At 43.5% G+C, this 14,229-nt stretch overlaps 1 protein-coding gene across 2 annotated transcripts in view; it reads left to right on the top strand.

The window, feature by feature from the left end:
• Positions 1-13,807, top strand: part of LOC121883476 (glutamate receptor ionotropic, NMDA 2B) — a 48,976-nt gene extending 35,169 nt beyond the window's left edge. Inside the window, exons 12-14 of one of the 2 annotated variants that reach the window (XR_006092223.1) lie at positions 1,025-1,263; positions 5,755-10,499; positions 10,672-13,807. Coding sequence is in view for 1 of the 2 variants with exons in the window: in XM_042391759.1 (XP_042247693.1) it covers positions 1,025-1,263; positions 5,755-8,052 (2,537 nt within the window). In the remaining variant the exon portion in view is untranslated. Of the gene's footprint in view, positions 1-1,024; positions 1,264-5,754 lie in introns of both variants that reach the window. The other variant, XM_042391759.1, reaches the window with a different exon arrangement.
• Positions 13,808-14,229: the final 422 nt, after the last annotated feature.

The raw sequence follows: 14,229 nt of genomic DNA, 5'->3' as shown, positions 1-14,229 counted from the left end.
GTAGAGGCTGCTGTATGATTGCGTCTGTATTTTTGCATGTGTGCATGTATGTGTGTGTGTGTGTGTGTGTGCGGTGCCTGAGAGTTTGTATGCTGTGCAGCTTCTCGTTGATGCTCAGAGGCCAGCCAGTGCTCCGGTGCAAGAGTCACGCTGACGTGCAGCGACAGCGGCTGAATGTATGATTAATTAAGCAACGCTGTCCCGCCACAGTCGGCTTTGATAGAGAACAGCTCGTGATGAAACAGAAGGTGACCCACAAAGAGACCATAAGCTCAGGGACCAGCTTCAGACGCACGGACAGCCGCACGAGCACACACACACGCAAACACACACAGATATACATGCACATTGACACACATGCATATGCAAACACTTGTTTTTGAATAGATGCACTCATGCTGGACATTAATGCATTTACATATTGTGTGGTAAACACCCGCACACACAATAATTTGCTGAAATGAGTGCCGATCAGATAATTCACGTGTGATCAATGGGATCTGCATGTTACTCTTTTCCTGTTTTAGCCTCTCTGCTATGAAGCTGACTGCAAGTTCAGGGCTGTATTTCACTTCTGACTATGCTGACCCCCCCCCCTACCCTTCCCGCCCGCCATCTTCCCTCCCCTCTTCTTCTGTTGCATCATGCCATCCCTCGTGTCCTCCAATACCCATCCTGTTATTACATCATATCCCTCCTCTCTCCTTTATATTTTGCATTCCTTCCCACTTTTTTTTCATACCACTTTCTTTATATCAATTCCCTCACGAATTATAAAAATACTTCTCCACATGTCATCATCGCGCCCCTATCCTCCGTCTCTTTTTCTTCTTCTGTCCGTCACCGTATCTCGCTCCTTCCTTGCCTCCATCCCGCTTCAACTCTTACCATCCCTCATCCCATCTCTCCCTGCTTCCTTCTCCCTTCCTACCATCTGTTTCTCCTTTTATCCTTTCACTCTCTTTCTCTGTCCGCTCCCTCTTCTATCCCCATCTACCCCTGTCTTTACATTTTCTCCGTCCAGGTGAAATGGAGGAGCTGGAGTCCCTGTGGCTGACGGGAATCTGCCACCACGAGAAGAACGAGGTGATGTCCAGCCAGCTGGACGTGGACAACATGGCGGGTGTCTTCTACATGCTCGGAGCCGCCATGGCTCTGTCGCTCATCACCTTCATCTGCGAGCACTGGTTCTACTGGCAGCTGCGCTTCTGCTTCATGGGCGTCTGCTCCGGCCAGCCTGGCTTCGTCTTCTCCATCAGCAGGGTGAGAGAGGGTGGGGAAGGGGAAGACAGGAATTACAAGAAATAGTTAGTTATAGTTAGCTGATATACATGATATTGTCCAAATGAATTCCTAATTCGTAATTAATATATCCATCTGTATGGTGTGTTAATATGAAACAGAGAAAGCGGTATATTTACCACGGTTGGAGACTCTCGCCAGTGAGAAATGTTGATCAGCTTGCCATGGCTTGTACTTTCACAAACATTCAATTTGACAGTGCCAATAAAAGTCTACTCAAGTCAGAGCCAGCACTCTCGAGCTGATGCATTTCACACCGTGGTTGTGCTTTCAAGCATTGAAATCAAGCATAAGCCCAGTAGTAACACACATTGCTACCTGGCGCACTTTCTAAATTCTGCAGTGGCTGATACAAATAAACAGCAGTTTACACACAACCTCCCACAACTACAGTACTCTGCAGGCTTTGCCTCTCATAAGTACAAAGGATGACAACATTTGGAAAGTTGGAGATTTCAGTTTCAAAACCTGGGAAGAGTAGCGGATGAGAAAAACCTGTTTAGAATACTGTAGATAGATAAATATAAAAGCTGATTATTATTATTAGGTATGAATGAAAACACCCAACATAAGCACGTCAGTCTTGCTTTAAAAGATGATCTTTCCTTATGTTATTAAGAATAGTTTGTTTGGTCATTGGGTATAAAAGACAGGAACATAGGTGGTAAATGGGACAGAAGGGAGAATGTAGAAAAAGCTATGATGAAAAGGATAAATAATACAATACTACAAAGACATGAGGAGGAAAAGAGGAATGTCAGCATGACATGGTGGCAACTAAACTTTCTTATCATAAATTGTCTGCTATTAACCAAACATCCAAATAGGCTAAAATTCTCTATTTTCCCTCTGCGTCACCGACTTCTTCTTGTCTATAAAGTCGCCTTCATTACTTTACCTTTATTCATCTCTACATCATCAGCTTTACTTTCTCTAATGTCTTTGAAATTAAAGCACTTTATTCTTCAAGGCTTCAGCTGAAGATCCTAAAATTGTAAATGTGCAAACCAAACGTACACTTCTAAAGTATATACAGGTAAGGGAGCTTTCTCCTCCTGTTTCGAAGCTTAGGCCTTTCTGACGTCCATGAGGTAAATATTTACAAAATGTTGAGCCGAAATCAATATCTCACTCAACAAAAATCAGCCACAGAACCAGAGAGGGTAGATTACTGGATCCCAGGAGACCAAAGTCACCCCCGAGGTATTTGATTTGCATTCCAATTGTTTTGACATGGCTCCGGTGTAAATCACTGTGTGCCTCTGAAGGTGAACCGCTGCAGGCTAAACCACGTGGCTAATTTACAGCAGAGAGCCACACACTGCTGCTTTCTCCCTCCATTTGATATGCTGCTGTGGCGCCGGGGCTGCTTGTGCCAAGAAAGCAAGGCTACAGGAAAAAAAAAAAAACAACATAACATTTTCCCCTCTCTGCTCTAATATTACGCTTCAGTGCCCAACTTTGATTGTTTTGTATGGTGTTAATTTTACATTGTTGCTGCTGCCTTGTTTAAGTTGGTGTGTGCGTGAAGGAGCATAAAATATCAGCCACTAAAATGTCAGTTGACTTCTCATTTCCAAAGACAGGCTGGTTGTTGTTGTTTTTGATTATTACATCATTATAATTTGTATGGGAACTGGATCTGGGAGCAATTATGCTTTGTGTAACATTCAATGATTGCTCTCATTTACAGAAATTACCGCTGTCTTTGCTACAATATGACAACATAAATGAACGCTGTGTGTCCACAAATATAGCCAGATAATTCAGTATGTTAAAATATTCAGGGGAAATATTCATTGAGAGCGTTCATTTGCATATGTAGCACAGCCCGGGCATTGCAAAACAGCAACAGTGGAAATTACAGTTTGTTATCTTTCCACAATCCCGAGCCACAGCATCACATCGTCTCCCTCTCATTTACTCCCGATGTTTTCTCTCCAGCCTCGGTCATTTCTGCCTTTCTTTTTTCTTTCTTGCTCTGCCACTCAGATTGATTCCGCTTTTTTAATTTCACAGCATAATCCAATAAACTTTATTGTTATTGCTGCAATTAACATTTAAGCTCGGCAGTGTAAAAAATGAGACATCTGTCACGGTCGGCGTGAGTCACGTGGTTTCGGTCATGGCTTCATGGTCTGTTAGCGTTCCCTCCCTCGCAGGGACTCGGTAGCTTTGTGGAGCCGTTCTCCCCTGGCTACGTGCTCCTCGAGGTCCCACCTGCAACACTGAAACAAATTAATTATATCGATTTAAAAAGCCTCTAATGACTTTAGAACAGTAAATGTATTACAGGTTTAATCACTCCACTTTTCACTTCCCGCACATCAAATCATGGCAGTTCATTTGCATTTAGCACCATATACTTACACTACACACGGTCAGTATTAAATTATGATCTGTTGCATGTAGGCACTCTATAGCTAGTTATTTGTTGATTTCCTGCCCCTCTGTACCGGTGTAATCACTTATAGATTTTGCCGTGTTCCCCTGGTGGCTTGAAAATTCTTAGGAACCCACAGTTATTGCTGTTCACACATCCTGCCCAAATAATCAGCTACTGTAGCAACGAGCAGGCAGCAGTCTGCCAACTGTTACATTATGTGGGCATGTGGAGTAGACCAAATCTGCTGTTGAATACGAAGCAGCAATCACTTTGTTAAATGTCCAAGATTTGATGCACTACAGTATTAACTTGTTGTTCCTAGTCGTGGCTGGTGTTGCTGCTTATTTGTGTGTGTGTGTGTGTGTGTGTGTGTGTCTGTGTTGTGCGTGCCTGAGAGAGAGCTTAAAATTGCACAATGAATGTTCATCCTGACCTTGCCCTGAAATGCCATCATTGCTCAATACAATACAACCTCGCTGTCTATAATGGTCAAAACCTAATAGGGAGGGATCATCCTAAGATTAAGGTGGATGCTTCTGATTTATTTATTTTCATTTTTTTTTGCCTGAGGAAGCATGATGTCATAGACTTGACAGATTCAGCAGCAGGTGGGGTGTAATCAGGACAATAAAAGAAAAAAAAAAACAAGAGATGAAGTGATGACAATTTACATGAACAGGCAGATGTAAAAAAGAAACCCAAATGAGACAAAAAGGTATCAGATAAACATTGAAAAAATGATTCTAAGTGAAATTTGTTTCAAAAGGCACGCAGGTGGGAGTTAACATTCGTCCTCCGCTTCAAGATTCCCATCCAAATCCCATATTTCTAGAATACTGTTGAGTCATTTTGTATTTGTGTTAACCTCTCTTAGTTTTAGCCACTGTCAAGCTTTACATACTTGGCTGTTAACAGACTGTGAAATTGAAAGAAGTAATAAGATTATCTATGAAACCGGAATGAGGGATGAAGGCCTTTTTGCTGCATTGCAGGCACTGTCCATGTGGCCAATTAACTAGCAGAAACGAGTGGCTAAGGAAAGGAGAAGTGAGGGTCAGCGAGTCATATTAGTGGATAAAAGGAGCAGGTGGAGAAGAGTCATAGTTTAACAGCAGAGAAGATGGAGCGTTTGACAGCTACCTGACCTCTAACCTCTTAGCAGAGCTCTGACCTCTGCAGTGGTGAGCAGGATGGAGGTCAGCTGATCTTTGATCTTTTACAGTGGCCAGAGCATCCTTTTCTTTCTATAGCCATCAACAGACATCCAGGAAAACTGACTAAAATCATTGTTTGGAATTGATCCGATCCCTTACCGGCCCATCTGTCACGCCTGCTTTGCTCTCCTCTGTATATTCATTTTTATCTGAATATTGTATCATACATCACTGAATACAAATGGAGCAGTTTATCTTTCTGTCACTGTAATGCTCCGCTGCTCTCCTCGGCTTGGCCTTTCTCGTAGGAGGGGATTGTTTTGTGGCCGGTGGCGTTGAGGGGTAGAGGAACTGAGGTGTTTTATAACTGCTGGAGGATATTGTTCAGCCGAATTCTAATCACATTGATTAAAGGTATTGACCAGTGGGACTCAGGGGTTTTTACAGCCCCTTTGCCTTTATCAATCATCTACCATGCAGCTACACTATCCTCTCTGAATCTTCATGTTGTGTGTCTCACTTTATCTTACACCAGCTAATACACCACATCTATCAATTACATGTATTATGTACATCTGTTTTATATACTATATACTGCATTTATTGAGCACCAGCAGAAAGAGCTGTACTCACTTTATCTCATCTAGGTTTTAAATAGCAGGGTGGTCAGGGCGCAGTGTAAATTGTGTGTCTCATGCAGTATAATAAGTTTATTATAAGCTGCTTAGAATTAATTTTTCTCTGTTTTTAAATTGTTGAGCTGCATGCATTCACACGTCGGGTCTGCCCATTACAATTGCAGTCTAACGGTTGTGTCAACTTTGAATGCAATAATAACAATGGTTAAAATCACTAAATGTTTGAAATGTTCACTCTTTAATGCTGCTCCTGCCTGTGTTTCCCCCCACACAGGGCATCTACAGCTGTATTCACGGGGTGCAGATTGAGGAGAAAAGCAGCTCAGCATTGAACTCTCCATCAGCCACCATGAACAACACCCATTCCAACATTATGCGCCTCTTACGCACCGCCAAGAACATGGCCTCCCTGTCAGGGGTGAACGGCTCACCGCACAGCGCTCTGGACTTCATCCGCCGCGAATCCTCTGTTTACGACATCTCTGAACACCGGCGTAGCTTGGCGGGCCACTCAGACTGCAAGCCACCTTACCTACCAGAAGACAACATGTTCAGTGACTACATCAGTGAGGTGGAGAGGACGTTTGGCAACATCCACCTGAAGGACAGTAATCTGTACCAGGACCACTACCTGCACCATCATGGCTCAACACTAGGGCTCAGCGGACCCCCTCCCAACAGACCCCATAGTTTAGGCAGTGCTAGTTCTCTGGAGGGCGGCATGTTCGACTGTGACAGCCTGGGTGGAGGGGTGGCCCCTATTTTCACCACCCAACCGTGCTCAGCACTGACCCACAGGAACATGAGTAAATTTGACCTGCTGTCTGGACAGACTCCTCCATCGGGCCAGGGCTTCAAGGGAGGCCTGCCTGACCTGTATGGGAAGTTTTCTTTCAAGGGAGGTGCCTCAAGTTCCACCTACATTCCTGGGCATGGCTACTGTGGTGGGAGAGGAGATGACGATGGGAATATACGATCCGATGTCTCTGACATTTCCACGCACACAGTAACTTACGGGAACCTGGAGGGTAACGCCAAGAAGCGCAAACAATACCGCGATAGCCTGAAAAAGAGGCCGGCCTCTGCCAAGTCCAGACGGGAGCTGGACGAGATTGAGCTAGGCTACAGGAGGAAACCTTACCACATCAGCCACCACCATTACCATGGCCACCGCTCTTCCTCCCCGCCACTTTTGCCCCCTGAACGCAAGCGAGGAGGAGGAGGTGGAGGAGGAAACAATGAGGGGAACTATCTCTTCAGAGAAAAGGAGAGCGTTAGGGATTTTTATTTGGACCAGTTTCGGCCCAAAGAGGGCGTCCCTCAGTGGGAACATGTGGACCTGACAGAGGGCCCTGGGAATAGAGATGGAGTAGTGGGGACCTGCACCACTCTGGTTCCAGTGGATGACTTTCTTAAGAGCAAACCCAAAAAGTCAGATTCAAAGAGCGGGGGAGGATCTGGGCTGGCAGGGGGAGAGTGGGAGTGCAGGAACTGTCGGGCTAGTGGGGGAGGAGGAGGCAAGCAGATGTCCATGCATGGAGGAGGGGGCGGTGGCGGGTATGGTGGTGGTATTAGCTGTGGGTCCTCGGGAGGCGGAGGAAACAGCCGTCCCAGCTCTGCGACCTGCATGCGCTGCGAGGGCTGTAAAAAGACAGGAAACCTCTACGATATCAGCGAGGACAACAACCACCTCTTGGAACAGATGGGGGGAGGGAAAGGTGGGGGTGGAGGAGGAGGTATGGGTGCAGGCCCTCAGTCTCAATCTCAGGCCCAGCAGAGGAGGAAGAGCGGAGGATTCGGCAAGCCACTTAGGCGGCAGCACTCGTATGACACATTTGTCGACCTCCAGAAAGAGGAGTCAGGTGGGATGGGAAGTTTGATGGGGGGTCTAGGAGGAGTTGGAGGAATGAGTGGTGCAGGTATAGGAGGGATGCTGCCCCCACCCAGGAGTGTTAGCTTGAAGGAGAAAGAACGCTACATGGAGGGCACCAGCCCCTTCGCACACATATTCGAGCGTCACGGGGGCTCGGAGAGAGAAAGGGAAAGAGACAGGGACCCACTGTTTTACGGAGGTGAGGGCCGGAAAGGACCCGGCTCACCATTCGGCCTGTTCAGAGGCGGTGAGGGCCTGCACCGCCGCTCCATCGGTGAGAGAGACATGAGAGACAGGGATAGGTCTTTGATGGAAGGAGGAGTCGGGGCAGCGTTCTCTTTATCCAAATCTCTTTACCCCGACCGGGTAAACCAAAACCCCTTTATACCCACCTTTGGCGACGACCAGTGTCTGATGCACGGAGCCAAACAATATTACATGAAAAAGCAACAGCAGCAGCAACAAGTTGCCAAAAACAGCCGAAGTGACTTCAGGGCACAGATGAGTACGACATCTTATCTGCCAGCATCCGCCACGGCCGGGGTAATGTCCAATGTGGCCCCTCGGTTCCCGAAAGAGCTCAGCCTCGGTGGAATGAACCACCACGGCTCCATGCTGGGGGTCGGCCCCCCGCGTCCCTTCAATGGAAGCAATGGCCATGTGTACGAGAAACTCTCCAGCATTGAGTCTGACGTGTGAGAGATAAAGGTAGAGGAGGAGTGGCAAGGGAGGAGGAGGAGGATAGGAATATAGAGGCATGTAGTGTTAGGAGATCAGGGATGATTTTAAAGACACTGTCCACACACTGCAACCCTAGCCCATATTGAGACAGCAAGATGAGGTAAAAGAGGAGAGAGCCAGAGGAGGAAGAGTCTGAAAAGTGACAAAGGTAGAGACTGTCAAATAGAAAGAAAAAAAAATATGGAAAAATTGAGAAAATCTTTATTTTGCAAGAAAATCTGGGTAAAAAAAAAAATCAGGACACCCTGGGGGAGGTGTGGGATGTTAACCCTCTCTCAGAAAGCCAAAGCTACTCTACTTTTATGTCCAAACACAGTCAATTAACATCCCCCTCAACCTCACAAATGCAACTCAAGTCAAGCTCATCATTTTCATCCACCAGTGCGGCAGAAGTCAATGTACTCGGTTATTATCGCAAAGAGGCGACACCTCATCTTAGTTTGATATTGGACGTGTGAGCCTGGTGAGATTCGATGGCTGTCTGAGAGCTCCCGCTGAGTGCTTATGAGGAAAGACTGCGAGAGCGGAGAGAGGAGCGAACTGCCCATCTGCCCCTGTGTCACCTCAGAAAGGAGACATTGTCACGTTTTACACAGGAAGATGACTAGTGCTTCTCTCTCGTTCTCTCTCTCTGTCTCTCTCTCTCTGTCTCTCTCTCTCTCTTCTCTCTCTCTCTGGAAGGAGACAGCCCGGCCTGTCCATCTCCCCCATCCTGCACTCGTCCCACTCTCCAGTTCTCCCTCTCTCCTCTTTTTCTCTGACCCCCGCTCCTCCTCCTCCTCCTCATCCCTGATGCCAAAAGAGCCGATCTTGTTCGCTATGAGAAATACAATCATGAATGATAATAAGATATTCTTCTAGAAAAAAACAGGGTATAAGAACAACAATAATATTGATAACATTGTCAATAACAAAGATGTTAGTACTGATTATGATAACACTGCTTATGATATCACTAAGTTTTTCTTGTTTTATGTTCTGTTGGTATAATATTTCACTACTGTTTTAGTATCTGTAGTTGTATCTTTTTTTCTGCCCCTGGTGGCTGCAGGAAGGTTGTTCTTAGTTCAACCAACAAGCCAGAAAGACTGAGTCCTTAACTCCTGTTTCTTCTGTTTTCTGTAGAATATTTTACTCCATGCTCATACATTAATTTGCTCCTTGTGGAAAAAAGTTCCAACCGGATCTGGAAGACACGTTTAGAGCTGACGGATCCTTATTTGATGTTTTCGAGACATTACAAAACCAAGTGCACACACTCTTAAACACATGCAGTTTTTGTCGGTCTGAACTTGTGTAACTGTGAACAACAACGTTTCATCAGAAGCTGATAGCTGAAGATACTGAGAGGAAGGACGTGCCTTAATGGTCTCCAGTGGATGTGTCCTCCAGTTCACACGCGGTCCTCCACGCGGCAGCGCCGGGACGGACCAGCGTGCTTTTCAGGCTGCTCGTTGTTCTCTTCACGTTTATGAGCCAAAACTGCAGTAAAAAAATTTACAGCCGGCTTGAGACGCTGCTGTCGATGGTTTAGATACAAGATGCCGTTGGAGATGTTTTATAACTTCGTAAAATAATTTCATATGTCGAGTATGGGCAGTGCTTTATGAACCTGTCGCAGTTGTATTCAGGATGTCCCACTGTCACAGATTGACTGATGCGTCTCACTCCACAACACGGCAGCCTTTACACAACTTCTTTTATTCAGGTTACATGATAACAGTCACCAGGCACTTACTTTTTTCGGCCTCTCACTAGTATCGCGTAGACGGCATTACTATTCACTCATGTAAGCAGTCTGAGAGGTGCACACAAAGAACTTTGTTTGGACATTGTGTATGATTAATATATGCACTGTCTTTTATGTAGGCGAAATGCTACAAAATGTTTTAGAAGTGTTGTCGCCCCATGACAATGATGCTGATAAAAAGCTTTTGCTGAGGAGGATGTCTATTTGAGAGAGGCCTCTTTAACACTCACTGAGGCATCGCGAAGGCGGCCATCTTGCAAAAGCTTTCCGGCTTTTTACTTTGACTGATGTAGATAGTCATTACAGCTGGAGAGGCCTCATTTATTGCACAGGACTTTTACTCAGTGTAGGTTCAGGCACTCAGTAGACATGCCTTATCATTCCATCACCCCCCCACACACCCCCCAGCCCCCGCCCCCCCACTCTGAGCTGTCTGATGATGACTCATCATATTACTGTACAGAATAAAGAAGCCTCTATTAGTTATTTAAAGGTTTGATCTTTGATTAGCTGGCGGTGTCAGAAGTTCAAGGGCTGCAGGAGATTGAGCAGGAGTGATGGCCTGAGATTGGAGCTGCTGGAGTGTGTAGAGTGTGATCTTTGTCATCATGGACTTCTATCTTATACCCTGATCTAAATGCACCAGTGTGCACAGGTTAGTGTGCGTGCTTGTTTGCATGCGTGCGTGCGTGTGTGTGTGTGTGTGTGTGTGGAGGGATGCAAATCACGATTGAATGATAACAGCTGTTTTATTTTTTTTTTTTTCCACTAACCTGCTGATAACTATTCATAAATTCAACAGCCTCTCCTCCTCCCTCACTCCACAGATAACACTGTCAAAGTGAGACTGATCGAGTTAGCCTTAAATCAAACAGAGTCATCCACCCATCCCCCCATGACACTCCTAATAAATAGATTGGGATCTCTGGAATTTTTATACGCACACATTTTGAAAGTTCAGGTCAACCATTATCAGCGAGATGGTGTGAGAAGGAGACAGGAGAACGGGAAACGACGAGGAAATAAGAACGAGCAGAAGAAAGACTTTGGAGGTGGCATCAATCAGTGTCAGCATTAGTATGTTAAATCTTTTCCTTGTAAATAATATATTTAAAACTCTTTTCACTTTGTACAGTACACAGACAGACAGGATGTAACTTTCGATATGTTTTACAGCAATTTAAGAAATAAACAAAACAATAATAAAAACTCAGAAAAACAAAAAATACATCGACAAAAATATGCAAAATATAGTTAAGACACAAATATTACTAATCATAAGTGATATAATTGAACCTCTTTTTCTTTAAATCTCATGTTTACTTGATTATGATAGTTTACCAATCAGTATACTGATTATGTTAAGAATTATGCTTTTTCTTATTTTCACTAAAGTGTTGGAATTTGAGGATAATTTACTGTAGGTGTAGACGTTTGGTGATAAAAAGGGGAAAGTTTAGTTTTAGGAGTCTTTGCTAAGTTTCCCTTGAATTGTGTTAGATTCTCTCTTTTTAAGGTAAGCTATTCTTCATGCTTTTTGAGATAAATTCAATTATCTACACATTTATGTAATACAATATTACATGTATACATAGATGATATTTGCATATAGAGGCAGTATATTGTGATCCTTCATTTTTAAGCAGCAATCCTTGTTAAAATCTTACAAGATATTTGTGTTTTTGTTGCCCATTTTTTTTGACCTGGGCTCTCTAACGGTGATTGAACACAGAATTTAGAGCCATCGTCGGCCCGGCCTATCCTGTTCCTCTCTATGTTTGGGATAGACATCACTGTGGTAAAGGAAGATATATACATACAGTATATATGTACACACATGCACACACGTAGACACATGTACACACACACAAATGCACACTGGGCATTTCCCAGTGTTGATGCTGTTGATATTGCTGAGGATTTCAGCACAATATTGTGGAAAACCAAGAATGAGTGTAGTTTCTCCTCATCGAGAATCCATTTGAAGCTGAAATGCATTTGTGCAACCCCTTATTAAAAGGTGAAACATTTGCTCTGTCATGTCTCATTTTATGTCGAGTTTTGCTTCAGGGGAATCAACTTCTTGTTGTTGCTCTATTTTAGTTCAAATATTACTAAACTGTGTTATTTGACAGCAACACTTAAATGCTTTGGATTCTAATTTATTTTGTGCAACTTGCACCGCTTGTTTCTCTGTATGAGATGGGAAATATAATTTGTAATTTGTTGTGTACATATGCAATTTTGTCCCCATGCAGTCAGAAAAATATTTCTCTGCTCGTCTTCTGTATGGCACTGATTCCAATAAGTCTCTATAATCTTCTCCCCAGCCCTGAGAGAAGAAATTCATCTCTCTTCTGTTTTTCTCCTCAACTGCTTTCATGTCTGGATGGTTGATTGAAAAGTGAAAAATGTATCCGTGCGCACATAAACTCTGTTAGGTTTGCATATTTTTCACACAAGCCACCACATTTATTCTCCTCATTTGCAATAAACAGCATGACCAAACACAAACTGCTCTTACTGTACACTGTTTGTGCCAATACATCAGTTCCTGATGTTTTTTTTTTCATGCACTGGAAGGCTAGCTAGGGCCAGTTTTTCTGCTGCTGGTTGGGAAGTCAAGGTGCACCTGACAGTGTGGTAAACATGCTATCATCAGGCCTTTACCACCTCCAGCTGCTCTGCCCTGTAGCCAGCGTGTGCAGGTTGGGCAGCGATGCAGAGTAAGCAGCCTCGTCAGAAGTCTTTATTTCCCTTAAGGCCAAATTGGTCCCAGCCTCCCTTCCCTGCACATGAGCACGCCACAACACATTTGTTCAAATGGTTCATGTAGAGCAAAACACTGTGTCACATTTTTACAACACCAGGAATGGCTGTGGCAAGTTAGTGGGCCGGAACATCCTGAAGGTGGGGGATGTAAATATCACCTCAGCTGACGTGTGTTTTTCTGTCAGAAGTACTGACTCATGGGACCAAAAAACAGCATGACGTGGTCAGCTGCAGGGATCGATGACACTGACTTGTGAACATTTGCATTTCGGGGGGAAAGTGTTTGATCTTTTTTGTTTCACATCGGTATTTCTACGATTCAAGGTGACTGACGAGTTGAACTGCTAATCACTTGCGAGTCACTTGTTTGATTTCATCTCATGCAGATAGGAAGAATTATACTGTGATATTTTCTGATTCATTTTCTGTGAAGATGTGAGTAATTTAGCAGCTTATGATTTTACATTTCACCCAAATTCATCACAGAAGTTTACTAATATTTTAAAGTTCTATCTATGTGTGTTGATATTTGATTTGTATTGATGCATACACATTTTCTATTAAATTGTGTACAGTTTTGTTTTCTTTGTTAATATCGCTGTTTTCCATCTTCATAATTCACACAGAAGTCTTGAGAATGGATCGCTGTACCTGAATGAAAATTGATGATAACATGACATAAGGGGTTGCTACTAAATGTATTTCACACTGGTGGAACTGGTTTATAAAAACACCCATCTCCACTGAAACTACATAGCCTGATTAAATTTACTGTGGGTTGACAAAATGTAACATATGAATAGTATCGATTGTATACATAATGATATACATAATATTATTCTTGGCCATTCTTTTTCTCTTTTTGTGGCCCTTTTCTTTGAAAGAATACCAAAATTTTTACACCATACGAACAAAACTACACAAAAACAAATAATTGTACAGGTTGTGTAAATACTGAATATTGGGGAAAACATTTACCTTCTGTTTTTTTGTATGGAATCGAATCAAAGTAATCTCAATAACAAAATTAACCACGTCATGACAAAATTGCAAAAAACATCATTAAGGTACTTCTAATAAGGATAATATTGATATCTACAATTATAAGTGCTCAAATAAGACTATTCTTTCTCTTTGTACATGATGAACAAAATGAAGTGTTGAGTATTAATAATAAAAAACTAAGTTTCACGCATATGGCACTGAGTCTTTTTAAGCTGTTTTTGTGGTTATGTTTGTATTTTTTTTAAACCTTCTCCCTCCAAACACATAGACCTCAGCGTTCTCTCAATTCTTGATTAATTTCATTTGTTTGGTGCATTTATATACCAGAAAAGTTTCCCCTTCTTGCATCTCTTGTACATGGCTCTCACGTCCCCCCTGGCTTTGACTGAGTCTGTCTGCCCACTGTAGTGGACACACAGTCAGTCTGTCTGCCTCCTTTCTTCATTCTCTCTCTCTGAACACTCACGCTTGCATAATCTTCTCTCTCCTTAGCTTTCTTGCTTTCTCTCACAGACTTGAAATACATGATCTTTCTGTCACACACAAGCTTGCTCTCTCTCTCTCTCTCCTGGCTGGCAGGAATTCCTGGAAGAGGGGAGAGGAGGGGA

Source organism: Thunnus maccoyii, chromosome 18 (genome assembly GCF_910596095.1).
Source record: "Thunnus maccoyii chromosome 18, fThuMac1.1, whole genome shotgun sequence".
Classification (NCBI taxonomy): Eukaryota; Metazoa; Chordata; class Actinopteri; order Scombriformes; family Scombridae; genus Thunnus; species Thunnus maccoyii.
This window is presented reverse-complemented; position numbering and strand designations above follow the sequence as displayed.